We start from the raw sequence: 15,089 nt of genomic DNA, 5'->3' as shown, positions 1-15,089 counted from the left end.
TCTAACTGATTACTCTGATCATGCCCTGCTTTGATGTTTTCCTGAAGAGCTGCATTAGTATCACTCTTTTTGAATGTGTGCTTTTGACATTTTCAACTCTATTATTCTTGCCATCTTTGTCCCAATATTGAACTCTCTTTCAAAGTTGGTCAATTATGTGAAGAGTACAATAGGATCCTAATTGCTTCATTAAGCCATTCAGTACCCCAATCTTAAAGCATCACTTATTCATAAGGTTGATAAACACTATCCTGGATAATCAGCTAATTATAGGAACAGGAATCATTCATTCATTATCTGTAACCCTTATCCAGTTCAGGGTCGCGGTGGGTCCAGAGCCTACCTGGAATCATTGGGCGCAAGGCAGGAATACACCCTGGAGGGGGCGCCAGTCCTTCACAGGGCAACACACACACACACACACCTACGGACACAATTGAGTCTCCAATCCACCTACCAACATGTGTTTTTGGACTGTGGGAGGAAACCGGAGCACCAGGAGGAAACCCACGCGGACACAGGGAGAACACACCACACTCCTCACAGACAGTCACTCGGAGGAAACCCACTCAGACACAGGGAGAACACACCACACTCCTCACAGACAGTCACCCGGAGCGGGACTCGAGCCCACAACTTCCAGGTCTCTGGAGCTGTGTGATTGCGACACCTACCTGCTGCACCACCGTGCTGCCAACAGGAATCATGTTAGTGAATTTATAGTCCCTAGTTCTTTAACAGAGCTAGTGAGGCGTGATGTAGGTGCATAGGTGCAGCAAATAATGGGTCATTCTCATAACATCTCTTACACCATAACCGATAACACAATGACATTTTGGAATTGGAAGTGAATTCTGACGCTTAAATCTTTTTTAATTACTTTAATTCATAAACATTTTCATGATCTTGCACAGATTTCATTGGGTTATCAACATACAATGGTACCCAGTGGCCTGCCACTAATATAATTAACGATAATAATTAGAATAGTACTTGTAATAACAGTAATACTCATCATGTGTACAGCAATTCTATACAGATTCCACTAGGGAGGAAATATAATGAAAACTGATGCCACATATTATTTTGTACGTCTTAGTCACGTCTTGACAAACAGGTGAAGGACTCGTTTGCGTAACGCTAAACTTTTTATTTCATAAGACAGTTTTCCTGGGTTAACATAGTCATATCTGTTACCTTCAATCACTTCTGCTTCGTTATCTGGCAACTTTATTGGGTTTCTTCGAGGAAGTCTCAACGCACAGGGCCAAGCTGTGATGATGAGGTCAGTACGTGGACATGACCTCAATGAGCTTTTCAGGTGTTGTTACAGATAAAGATTAACATTTATTGCCTCTCCGTGCTCAATCATTTATAAAGCTCAGCCTTATATCACACAACTTTCAGCCAAATTTAAGAATCCTGTTTGGACAGGCAAATGCTCCGTAACTAATTAATCCATCTCAGCATTAATTAAAATCTGGATGATCACTGGCTTAAGGTGAGTTTTCATTTGAAAAAGAGTAACAAGCAGAGCCAGGGTTCACCACTTTACAAGAGCCAATGATAGTATACGTAGTGTTTTGAAAACCTGCAGAAGAAACAACTGCATAGATGTTGCCAGATAACTCTTCCAGACGCATTACAATTAAAAAGACATGGCCATGTCAGCTACGCAGCTCTGACGACAGTATCTCTCTACTCGGTTTAGGTGTTATAATGCTAGGAGGTTTGACTGGTCCTGTCACAACAGTGAGTTATTTATGAACACTTTCTCAGCTCCGCAGACTAGGAGCTCTTGTTTGAAACATTGGTTCAGGAGCAGTGAAAAGACGAATCTTCCAGCAGCTTTTGGTAAAATATGCAAATGGTGCGATTGTGCTCAGGTTCCACGGAACTCATTTGCATCCCCTGAAGCATACTATAAAATCTAGTCTTGTATCCTGACACCTAACCAGATGTTGTCGCGTTAAATGCCAACAAAGTTAAGAGGAGGAATTTATAAACCAGGAACGGGGACATACAGCAATGCGCAAAAGTCAGAGACCACCTTTTATTCATTTCTGGTAAAAAGTTATTCATTCTTCAATATCAGGAACGAATGAAGAAAATGTGTATTAACTGAAACCTACTCAGAAGTCTAAACAATCACACACACACACAGAGACACTTATTTATTTATTCAATTAATTGATTGATTGAGGGCGGCACGGTGGCGCAGCAGGTAGTATCGCAGTCACACAGCTCCAGGGGCTCCGGGTGACTGTCTGTGAGGAGTGTGGTGTATTCTCCCTGTGTCTGCGTGGGTTTCCTCCGGGTGACTGTCTGTGAGGAGTGTGGTGTATTCTCCCTGTGTCTGCGTGGGTTTCCTCCGGGTGACTGTCTGTGAGGAGTGGGGTGTGTTCTCCCTGTTTCTGCGTGGGTTTCCTCCGGGTGACTGTCTGTGAGGAGTGTGGTGTATTCTCCCTGTGTCTGCGTGGGTTTCCTCCGGGTGCTCCGGTTTCCTCCCACAGTCCAAAAACACACGTTGGTAGGTGGATTGGCGACTCAAAATTGTCCGTAGGTGTGAGTGAATGTGTGTGTGTCTGTGTTGCCCTGTGAAGGACTTGCGCCCCCTCCAGGGTGTATTCCTGCCTTGCGCCCAATGATTCCAGGTAGGTGACCCTGAACTGGATAAGGGTTACAGATAATGAATGAATGATTGATTGAGTGTGTGTGTGTGATAGGGTGTCCTTTCTTGCCAGCTTATTTATTTTTTTCTATTTCCTTTTCTCAGTGATGGATTCTTGACAGCTCCACACCCTTTCAGGCTCACAGTGTTTTTTTCATTCATGTGTGGATCTTGTCTTTCTCCCGTCTCTCAAAGATGAACGCTTTAATTACTGTTTATCTAGCAGAGTTGTTAGTCTAAAGAATGCTGTGCAATTGCTAGGTATCCATTTTTCTCCATGTTGTTGTCTGCTAATAGTTTTAATTAGTTTGTTAGTTTTGACATAAACGTGAATAAATGAAGGGTGGTCTTTGACTTTGCCCAGTAAAGTATATTGTTGTCTTTTGCAATTTTGGCGAATACAGGAATTATTGCACCAATTTATTAATAATATGCAGAACTACAGGATGTACTGAACTGAACAACAATGCATTATGATCTGAGAAATTCTGTATTTGGTGACTGTGACTCTGTATTTTGAATCTGCACTGCACATATTTCTTCTTGCCTTTCAGTTCTACACAAGAACTATAGGCAAGAAGCCTCATGAAGTAAAAAAAAAAAACAATAAATACAGATAAAAAAAAAACATAACACATAGATAAACACAACACACAATAATACATATTCTCCTGCAGTATACTTTGGCAAAAAAGCAGAGGTTAAAAAAAGAGAGACAAATGCAGATATGTGGATATGTAAGGCATGACACAGAGATGCGTAATTAAGAGAAAGTCTACAGCAGGTAAACACAAACATGCTTTTCTGTTGTGGTGATGGAGGGGTTTGCAAGTGTGAATGAGTGGCAGGCTCAACTGAAGGCTGGACAATGATCATTATGGTCCATGAAACACACACACACACACACACACGCACGCACACATTCACAGCCATGAACACATACATGTCTTTTTAAATGATCATTAACTCTCCACTGTGATGACGCAATCTCAGTTCTACTGAACTCATATAACTCGTTTTCTGACATTGTCTTTTGGCACGCCGACGCGAGACGAACGGGAAACGGGTGGCCACTTTAAAACTTTAAAATACAACTGACCGGTCCGGCTTCACTTTTAATCAAGCAAGTGTTTTCAACAACAGAGCAATATCAAAAACAATACCCAACACAACAGCAGATCGGCATGAGTGACCGGGCCGTAACACACCGGCAAACCATTTTCTGTCATCAGTTTTAATGAGAAAACCAAATAAACCCCTTCCTAAATCACTGAATATGGACAATTTCCCACAAAAATGTGGTAGAAAAGAGAAGTTTATCTTCAGATACTCTCCACAGTATGCTCTGAGGTCCATCTAAACACCACATAACGAAGGGAACATCGAGCTCGTCAATAATACCCAACCCACAAAACTGGGTTCAGAGAAATAAATTATATTTACAAACGCAGTTATCTTTTACCCTTTGAGCACTTTTCATACACAAATACAACACTGTTTAAAACGCTTATTATCCTCATCAAAACTTTGACCATGTTTTATTTATATATACTCTACATTTTCTTATCAAAACCCCCTTCTGGAAAAGGCAGACATATCACTGATGTTATAATGATTAAAACTAGCCCAATACACACATACCTCTCTCTCTCTGTCTCTCACTCTCATTCTGTATCTACAATCTCCTCTATGTCCCCCTGCATATGATCTACAAACACAAAAAAACATTAATTAATTTCCTCAGAAGCGACAGGGAACTCACACACGCTGTGGTATGTGTTTTTAGACCCATAATTTAACACACTTTCTCCTTTTGTTTGAACGGTATTAAGCCAAATCTGGACCTTGGGAAGCATTACAAAGCTCCACTGGGTGGCAGAAGTGAGCTGATCTGAGGTTCCACGTTTTACGCTCATTCATGAGACCAGGTTCTCTGGTTTGGTATTTGCTGAAAAGCACCTGTGCCAAATCAGCAACAAAGCTAGACTCTTCAGTCCAAAGGCTGTCCAAAACTCTCAAAAATATATTTTCTACAATGCCATGTTTTCAGTGTTTAGGAGAACGTACACAGTCTGGAATTTCGTCATTAGATAGAGAACTGTGGACATATATATGCTGTCTTAGTAAAGGGGAGAAGTAGAGCTCCCTGATTGACCTGTGTGACCTGTTATATTTATTACACTTATTTATTTTTATGAACTGGAAACCCTTAGAGTAGACCTATGCAGAAACTGCCCTATGCACCACTGACCCACATACTGAACTTGATTGTGGCACTCGGTGCCAAGTTGCCTAATTTGCAGGCCTTCTTCCAGAACAACACAGATGAGTTTACAAGCACTGAAAACCCCAGCAAGAAACTCACTCTTTTAAAACAACACGGCAATGGTTGGCAGAAAGAGTGGACCTATTTAACATAGAAATTGCTAGCTGCGGAAAAGTGGTATTAAGCATGGCGTCTATCTCTGAGGTGTCCATTCAGGCGCCATGTGCATGTGAGCACACATTTGGCAGGTTTTGCAAACACTTGACACTCAGAGAAGATGAGAAATACACAGAGAAACGTACCTGTAGATACTTCATGCAACTTACAACCGACAAATAGAACAGATGTGTGTAAAAGTTGTGTGTGTGCATGTGTGTATAATGTGTGTGTGTGTGTGTGAGTGTGTGTTTAAGTTTGTAAGCCAGATACTGTCCTTGTGGTCTTATTTGTACAGTTCATGTGTGAAAAAAAAAGATATATTTATCAACCAATCATGTGCTTTCTCCGAGAGAGGTTGGCTCCTCTCCCTCTTCTTCCAGAGCCTCAGAGATTGGACCATGAGCTTGTAACTCCTCCCCTCTCCCTGCTCTTGAGAGGACTTCCATCCAGCGCCGCTGAAGCTCCTCCCCATCTGCACTGAAGTAAACTGTCAGGTGACTCTGGCTCATTTTGAAGGCATAGCGACGCTCCAGACGGTCACATGACTCAGGAAGGGAGACTTCAAAACCAATGAGTGGGATGCTGCGCTGGGCTTTTACATCCTGTTCAAAATCAGAACGTAAGAACGACAACAACAAAAAGTTATGTTTGTAGGACAGTGGTTCATCATGAGATAAATTCACTGACCAGGGTTTACACAGATGTGAGTTACAACAATATCCAATATTATAACATATATATGAATGGTAATTAAAAGGAGTGTGCTCTCCCTGTGCTGCAAGAACAATATTACATATGTATCATATAACATCTGTTGTATCAGCTGATTCCCCACCTGTGGAGCACCATATATGTAGAGCACCAGTGGTTCATTGTCAGGGATGACGAACCAGGCCTTCTGCCAGCCACGTCCACTACCCTTCTCCATGTGGTGCAGGAAACTGCAGAGCACGCTGTTCTCCGCCGCGACAGAGGCCTGTTTCTACAGGACACAGTGTATCACAATATCAGGCCCTCTGCTTCAATTCTGTTTTGAAATACCCTCTTAAACCTGCCATCAACATTTCCACTTGAGAAAGTCCTAGACTTCTTAAGCGCTGCTGCATTACTCTTTTCCCTGAGATTAGACCCTAAAGCACCGAGTCAACAAGCCTTTTTTAAAATATAAAGGCTGGATTAGAACAGTTAATAAGCCAGAGCAAAGAAATACTCTAAATAAGATATCATTATACATATTTGCTAATTTTCAAAGTACATGGAAATGTTTTTATATGATACTTTTTGAAGTCATTACATAATAGATATGCAATTATAATAATTGCTGCTTAGGGATTCAAAGAGTACATCAAAGTGGCCACATCAAGTGATTTCAGCAAATGAGGCTCTATTATGTCAGTAATGAACATGGTTCTACAATGCTTGGAATTGTAGATAGTTGATCACAATGAGGCAGGCCACAAATATAAACTGTTGTCAAGTGTGTACTCTAAATTTGTCAAAAGTAAAAATACAGATATGTCAACACTGTCATGTAATAATAAAAAAAAGAACATGCTGCTGAACTGAATCATAAAGCAATAACTAATTAAAAATGTATAGGGGTTGGACAATGAAACTAAAACCCCTGTCGTTGTAGTGTGGGAGGTTACATGGCTAAATTGGAGCAGACTGGTGGCCAATCTTCATTAACTTCACATTGCACCAGTAAGACCATGTGCATCCAATGGTTCAAACATTGTGTCCTGAAGGCGGTGCCGTGTATCAGGACGACAACGCACCAATACACACAGCAGGACTGGTGAAAGATTGGTTTGATGAACATGAAAGTGAAGTTGAACATCTCCCATGGCCTGCACAGTCACCAGATCTAAATATTATTGAGCCACTTTGGGGTGTTTTGGAGGAGCGAGTCAGGAAACGTTTTCCTCCACCAGCATCACGTAGTGACCAGGCCACTATCCTGCAAGAAGAATGGCTTAAAATCCCTCGGACCACTGTGCAGGACTTGTATATGTCGTTCCCAAGACGAACTAACGCTGTATCGGCCGCAAAAGGAGGCCCTACACCATACTAATAAATTATTGTGGTCTAAAATGACAGGTGTTTCAGTTTCATTGTCCAACCCCTGTATATGATGAGCCATTTCATACAATGTGTCCAATATAGATCCCTATTCACCATGCCCTATAATTCTCACTATACAGTAATACAACCATACAACCGAGTGGATTATAGGTATCCATGAACCTTTTTGGGTAACCGTTTTGTGGTGCATTGTGGGATTGAGTACACTGAAAATGATTCACTATGTTTTCAGACACTGCAAAACCCTAAAAATAGTGCATTATATAGTGACATTTCAGACATAGGCGATAGGTTTTAGTTTTTAGCTATTATGGTTTGTATCAGTGAATTATCAGCAACATTAATGAACTGACTGAACCCAGTGGTACGGGCAAATATAACAGCCTCTGAAACTCAATTTGTCATCTTTTTCTTAGTGTCTTACCTCTAAAATAGAGCGTCTTCTTTGAGTGCTATTTGTCAGACTGGCTGGAGAGGGTGGGACTCCCACCAGTGTTGTGTAGCAGTCTATACACACACGGTTTGCCCGATTGTTATCGTACAACAACCGGGCACGGAACTCTGAGCACTTCCCACACACCACCTGGAAATAAAACAGTTGACATTAGCCTCTTCCTGCCGAAACATGTATCATCTCTGCAGGGAACTAAAACTGCATTATGTGTCTCTACAGCTTTTGGCAACACACACACACACACACACACACACACACACACACACACACACACACAAATCCAACCTATGCACTTTAGAGCCTTTACAAAAAGAACCAATGTGCCAAATGAGCCATAGTGAAAGAAGAACTTTGTAAAGACCTCCAAATGATCATAAACAGGTGTGACTCATCCTGTCTGATGCCTGGACTTGCTGATGTCTGCTGAAAAATGTGATGCCGATGCGCTTAATTTGGTAATTAATGGGTGTGTTTAGGTGTATGTTTGTGGCTACACGCACATGTCCACATGCTTTGCAGTGGTGGCGTCGCTTAGTGATGGAGTTGAATGGCTCCTGGCACTTCATACATAGCGTCACCTCTTTTTCCCGGATTGGAGTTGGGGCACGTTTTCCCAGCTCCGTGCAATTCTGAGTCAGCAATATAGAGAAAAAGTGGTCAGAGATGCGAATCACAACATAAACACACACACACAGAAAAAGACGTAGAACAAAAGAAGGGCTCTAACCGGTGAATTGGGGGGCGTGCAGTCTTCCTCGCGAACAGAGCAATTCAACATTCGGAATGTCTCAACACTCTGCTCATGTCTCTGAATAGTGGCTTGGATGGCCTGTAAGACACAGAGGTAGAGCATGACAAAAGCTCCTAATAGAATTTAAAAGCACAGAAAGGTAGGTGAATAAAAAGGAAGAAGATAGACAAGACAGAAAACAAGGCACCGTGGGGGAGCTGAGCAAACAGCTCACCTGAATCCAGTCTTTCTTTTCTTCTTCAGTCCTATCAAAGAAAAAAGATATCCCTGTAATTATACACAATTTAGTAATTATTTTTGAGCTGCTAGGCTCTTTGGCTGGAGCTCATTTTCAAGTAATGTTCTGATACCATTAGGGTGCCATCAGCAGGTTTTTACCTTGGAGACACTAAATATTTAAACATTAGTTCTGTAATGAACAATAGCCTTCACTGTGTTCCTCTTTCACTCTAACAATGTGCACCTCATTAAAGGAATAAAAAAGCTAATAGTAAAAGGAATTGAAGAGCGGTCCAAATACAATCTGCCTGCTAGCCACGTCTGGATTTGTTTTAACAGTTTTATCTGTAACTATAAGGCATAACATTAGTAGTACTTTAACTTCCACATGTAGCATTTGTTCTAGGCCTTGTAATACACTGTGATACAATGAACAATATTTGTCATGTAATCTCACCTGGCCTGCAGTTCAAGAGAGCGCTGTTTTCCAGACACTAGAAACGTCCGAGGAACGTTTATACTGCTTGTCTCTTTCAGCTGAAAAACACACAGGCAAGTCAGTCCTTCCCCACATCAAAATCAAAAAACATCAGTGAGTTATGAATTTACTGGGAAAGCTATTCTTGGTATAGCAAGGCACAGCGGGTGAAAAATGATCTTATGACATACCTCCATGCCGTCTACATCAATTCTCGCCCGCACTCCAAATTTCTGTCCAATCAGTCTCAGCTTCGGGACACAGTACAGTAACCTGTCATTGAACTGAAGAGAGGGATAAAGAGGGGTCACACACAAACCCAAATATATAATGCCTAGGTCTAGAGGTGTAAAATATTTTCATTATGAAATGTATCATGAGGCAATAATCCGAATTAGCTAATGAATTAGCTAATAAACAAGTCCTTCCTAAAGTAACCTGGGATCTGTAGAGGAAGCTCTAAACTGTGTAAAACAACGGTACTTCAAGACGAAGTATATTCATTCATCCTATTATTCATTGTCTGTAACCATTCTAGTTAAACTGAACATATATATATTCTTTTTCAATGTTATTTCCTAAATATTTTGCAAATGGCATCGAATCACATTCATCCATATTGCTCTGAATAATTACCAAATGACATCAAAATCCATCAATTTAATGATGCATTGATTCATCTCCCCAAAAAATGTGAATTAGATCGTCAGGCTGTGAGTTCAGAGATTTACACCTTTGATATTCTATTTGATATTCTCCCAGGCAAAAGGCAGAAGCCCCTCACCAGTATGAGGTATCTGTCCTGCGAAGTTCCGTTCTTGGCTGACAGTTTGAGGATGTGTCCCTCCTTAATGAGCTCGTTAGTTGGGTTAACAATGTCCTCTTCTCCCCCAAGCAGTTCATACACCTTCAGCAACTTTCTCATGCGCTCCTGAGACCAGCAGACACACACACACACACACACACACAAACTTGTAACATTCAATATAATAATAGCACTCACTTTTTTAGCAAAAGGCCATTTAAAAATTAAAAATTCAAGAGAAAACGTGTTTGGCTAATCAGTGGTTCACAGCTTTGCCTGTTTGGGTCAATTACACTTGGCTAAGCTTCTTCTCACACAGAGCAGAGGCCGTGAAAGCAAAAACACTGGCAATTAGCAGTTCTAAATGACAGACTTTGGACAGCCCCTGCTCATGAAAAAGGCAACCGGCTCTAATTACAAAGCAGTGCGGCTAAGTGGCAGTGTGGGCTCTTTTCACAAATCCTGAGGGGGATCGCCTGGGTTGGGTGCAGTACACTGTGCAATAAGTGGCTGCTCAGCACAGAGACATCTACCCGTTCAGGGTTTCAGACACAGCCTTAGGCAGCTGCATCTGTGTGGGGTTTTTAGATCTCATGAGAAAATTCACTCACCATTTTCCTAATGGCTGCATTGGAATGCTCAGCTGCTGTAGCAATCAGCTCCAAAGATTCTGAGGACAGGAATTCACAAATTTACAATCATTATTTGCTTATTTATTTTTTCATTCATTCATTGTCTGTAAGCGCTTATCCACTTCACGGTTGCGATGGGTCTGGAGGCTACCCGGTTGAGAACAAACCCTGGAGGGGGCGCCAGTCCTTTGCAGGGCGACACACACCCACACATTCACTCACATACTCACATCTATGGACACTTTTGAGTAGCCAATCCACCTAATCCACCCAACATGTGTTTTTGGACCAGGGCTTGAACCCACAACCTCAAAGGGGTCGACTACAGTATAATAAATGTCCCCAGCAGGCACAAGTAATACACAAGAAATTCAACTACTCAGACATGTAGTTCCTTTCACCACCACTATGAACAAAATATTGGATAGTGTATTTCACATCAAACAACACTGAATGATTTATCTGTGAAAAACATAGGAATTCAACTTAAATTGAACCCTGTGTAAATCATACGTTCTCACACACTCACTCTGTGCATCTTTAAAGTCATCTGCATCTTCAGGCAGACGGTGAAGATAGTCTTTCAGCAGCAGCTCGTAGCGAGGGATCCTCTGCACGGGCTCCAACATGTGGTGCTGCAGGGTGAGGTTACCACACATCTCCTCTTTCTGCCACACACACCCAGCAGCAGAAAACCAAAGCCACGGACATGTCAGACATGTATAAACTCATGCACACAGATATGCAATAACTGCTGCTGGAATAATGAAACAAACAGACATAATATCCATAAATGATTCATTAATGTAAAATGAGCACCATAATTGTATGTAGTTCTTTTTAAACCTTGACAAGACCAAAGCCTGGGGTGTAATCTTTGTTTAAACTGATAGAATCTCTCAGAATTAATTCTCTTTAGCTTAGATATTCCCCAGACAGCCTTACTGATAATCTGTAGAAAAGAGCTATGGGAATAATCTGATCTTTATCTTTCACTGGTCTTCTTAAATCCTTTGAAAATGTACCTCATTCATTACGTTTTCACGTTGTCTTAACTATTATGTTTTCATTTTTGCTTTTCTGCTAGATATTTCTATTACGTTTACATTCTCAATTCCTGGTTTGTCAGTGTTTCCTCACCATATTTATACAGCAATCTAAACAGCTTTTGAAATGTATGAAAGCATCTGATGCAGTTACACTTAGAAAAGAACATCTGTCTCTTCAGCCTCTTTCGTCCGATACGTACTTCGTTATTTTTAATCAAACCAATTTCATTCCAAATATAAGACGAATTAATGCATGGCAGACTATCAAGCCTTACGCTAGGTGTTGAAATGTTGGAGTTTGCGTGTGTGTTCTTGTCTATTTCAAATGTACGCTTTTCATGCATAGGTGTGAATTTAGCAAGGTAACATCCAATTAACACCAGTTATAACAGTGCGAGAGACAGCTGGCAAGAATTCCTCATCTTTCACACATCTGCGGAGAGTGTAATATTCTTACGCATAGAGAGTCTTTAACGGAAGGCCCTGCTTTCACTGACCGCTTGGGAGTCAGGCACTAATATCCTTGCTCTCCACCCACACACAAAAAGCATGTTTCCTCTGCTGGAACTCAAAGCACTCAGGAAGAGCATTCACAGGGGGTCAAAGAACTGGAGGAATTTTAAAAATAAAACTGGGCCTGTTAGAACTGTGTCTCAATTATTTGTTCAGTACTTGACAAAAAAACTGCGTAAAACTACCAAATGTTGAGTTTTTGATTGAAGAATAGTCAGAAATGTTTATATTATTTAGAATCAAAACCCCAGCAACTTTGTCTCACCAAACAACACACTCAGAGTCTTTGTATTAGCCTCTAGCAATACATTAAAAACTAATCCACAGAGTCCATAGTAAAATAAACACATGGATTTGAGTTTTCCTGTGTGCTACCATGATTTTAACCTGAATATAAATGAAGCTCCCAGCGGCAAACAGAATTTTAATGGTTAATATTCATTGTATTTCCTCAGCAATAAAAGACAACTAAATCATAATAACATATAATAACAAATACATATTAAACTTCTTGTGACCAGGTCACTAAAGGAGAAGAGACGCTTAAAAGGAAGAAGCAGCTATATCTTCCTATCAATAATATGTTGCTGCTTGATTCCAACAGCAGTAGGACAAAAAATGTCTCACTTTTACATTCCACAATCTGCAACCACAAGGCGTGCACCTCTGGCCCAGTCATACCTGAATGTCATGGATGATGGCTTTAAACTGTGAGGATCGCTCCATCCAGGTGTTCACTAGCTCCATGGCTGTGTCAAAGTTCTTCACATACTCGCCGTACATCTTCAGGAAGGGAGCCAGCTTCTGCAGGATGTCCCCAATCCGTGGGTTTGCATCCCTAAGGGCAGACAGCAAAGGTCAGTTTACATCGGTCTGTCTATTTATCTACTGAATCCATCTATCGAGGAGTATACTGTCCTGTAAACTGAGATCTCTCAATGCAACATTCTCCATGATTTTTGGCAGAAGGTGAAAAGTAAATAACCAGGAATGGGTGTGTTTGTTGTTTCTGAGACAGGACTGTCAGAATTTAATTAGCTTAGTCTCTTACTTCATCCTTTCCTGTCATTCTCCTGTGTTGATCTGACATAGATGAGTATCAGTTATATCAAATCAGTGTGCTCCATTAATGCCACTGTTGTAGAACTTAAATAAACAAATGACTACAGAGTAATAACTCTTCCTCCTTTATTCCTCCCTCGTCTACAGTCATTGTTTCCCCGTTCTCCCATCCCAACTCACCACTCCTCCATGCGTTTCTCCAGTGCTGGCAGCAGGAACTGCTGGTGGAAGCAGTAAATGGAGCAGATGTTGGAGAAAATGCCCATGACCACCTCACAAGGAAAAGACCCACGAGCTCTCGCCTCCTCCATCAGCCGCCCGCAGAACACCTGGTCCAGTAAGTGAAGTCTGGACACGTAGGCCTTCTCTGTCTGGAGGAGCTCGTTGGCGATGTTGAACACTCGTTGCTGGACTGACAGCTGCGAGGCGAAACACAAAACACAAACTCCTGTTGAGAGAGGACAGTCTGCAAACATCTGCACTGACGAGCATAAATCCGGCTGTCTAAAGCGCTCAGAGTGTGGTGAAAACACAACTAATTGGGGAGACAGAGGGAAGTTGACATTCTTTAGTCGGCCACTAAATGACAGGCAATCTGTAAACCTCTAAACTGCAACTATCAAACTGTTAAATCTCACACGGATTTGTTCACATGGATGAAACTCCATGACATACAGTCATTTGTCATCTTAAAATAAAATCCTATATCGAAGCTATGCTTGGTTAATCTGTTTTTGCAGATAATAATATGTTATGCAGTGTGATTGACTGTTTTGTTTTGAGAGGAAACAGAGCTTTCTAATTTGATACTGCCTTTGTTATGCTGATGCTATCTGTGTAGCCGTATTTTTCTGGTGAGCAGTGTATCCAGTGGAGCCTACTGACTTCAACGTACAGAACAACAGAACCGATAATTCCGATATTAATACCGATATCTGCAGTGTGTTTATAGTTTTATTAAAGCTAATATAATCACCTGTGATAAACTAACTGCATTGCAGTAGCCGGATATCTGTCTTTTATCAAGAGAACCATTAATGCAACCGAACATTTAAAAGCTGTATTTGAAGTAGTAAAAGCAGCCAGACTTCAGTCTGGAATTACGGTTGATTTGAAAGAGTTAAATTAGGACCATATGTTAACAGCTTTAAAACAGCAGCAGTACTTCGACACTACTAGTCAATACACTACAATTGCACTACAAAACCCACCTCAACAGAGTCCTGCATTTCTGCTTTTGGCAGAGGCTGCAGAGCCATAGGGTTCATCTCACTTTCATCCCCACTCCCTTCTTCCAAATCACTGTCCCCCTCAGAGTCCCTCCCTCCCTCTGCTGCAGCCACTCCATTTCCCACAGAGCCTTCCACACATCCGCAGGAGGAAGAGGAGGAGAGGCGAGGGAGTGTAGCCGTGGGACTGCATGGACACATCTCTCGTTCATGCCCGATGCGGTCCTCATCCCCAGCGAAGCACAGTTCCTCGCTGTGGGACGGAGAGCTAATGCTGTCAATACCACTGTCCCTATTGGCCAGTTTGCCGTCTGTCTGTTGTGCAGGGAGAGACAATCGCTCTGAGGGGATTTCTGATTGATTGAGGTCCCTCATCTCCACAGCGTCCTCCAGCATTTTGTCAGAGGCACTGTAGCCGGACTCCATGGACAGACGCTTTTCCGAGCAGGAGGCCCCTAGCTCACTCTCATCTTCATCCTGAACCTCATCTTTCACCTCTCCTTCCTCCTCCACCATTTCCTCCTCCTCCTGTTCCTCTGGCTCTTCCTTGGCCAGAGGAGCCTCCTCAGGTCCTGGAATGGAGGTGCAGGGCAGGATGGTCTCTGATGACGGGCTTAAGGAGGACTGTGGCTCAGGGACCCGTGGGGCACACATCACTCCGCCTGTGATGTCGGGAACCACAATGATTTGCTCCCTAAAAATACAGACGAATGAGA

At 41.9% G+C, this 15,089-nt stretch overlaps 1 protein-coding gene across 2 annotated transcripts in view; it reads right to left on the bottom strand.

Annotated features, from left to right (window-relative positions):
* Positions 1–910: 910 nt before the first annotated feature.
* Positions 911–15,089, bottom strand: part of fgd1 (FYVE, RhoGEF and PH domain containing 1) — a 51,799-nt gene continuing 37,620 nt past the window's right edge. For both annotated transcript variants that reach the window (XM_066643712.1, XM_066643713.1), the window contains exons 4-17: positions 14,356–15,067; positions 13,325–13,563; positions 12,764–12,920; positions 11,050–11,188; positions 10,500–10,558; positions 9,868–10,014; positions 9,275–9,367; positions 9,063–9,142; positions 8,601–8,631; positions 8,363–8,464; positions 8,136–8,264; positions 7,606–7,764; positions 5,932–6,078; positions 911–5,698 (exon numbers count right to left, since the gene is read on the bottom strand). In XM_066643712.1, the coding sequence (XP_066499809.1) occupies positions 5,429–5,698; positions 5,932–6,078; positions 7,606–7,764; positions 8,136–8,264; positions 8,363–8,464; positions 8,601–8,631; positions 9,063–9,142; positions 9,275–9,367; positions 9,868–10,014; positions 10,500–10,558; positions 11,050–11,188; positions 12,764–12,920; positions 13,325–13,563; positions 14,356–15,067 (2,464 nt within the window). In that variant the 3' untranslated portion in view covers positions 911–5,428. The remainder of the gene's footprint in view (positions 5,699–5,931; positions 6,079–7,605; positions 7,765–8,135; positions 8,265–8,362; positions 8,465–8,600; positions 8,632–9,062; positions 9,143–9,274; positions 9,368–9,867; positions 10,015–10,499; positions 10,559–11,049; positions 11,189–12,763; positions 12,921–13,324; positions 13,564–14,355; positions 15,068–15,089) is intronic.

The sequence above is a fragment of the Hoplias malabaricus genome, chromosome 14, assembly GCF_029633855.1.
Source record: "Hoplias malabaricus isolate fHopMal1 chromosome 14, fHopMal1.hap1, whole genome shotgun sequence".
NCBI classification, from domain to species: Eukaryota; Metazoa; Chordata; class Actinopteri; order Characiformes; family Erythrinidae; genus Hoplias; species Hoplias malabaricus.
This window is presented reverse-complemented; position numbering and strand designations above follow the sequence as displayed.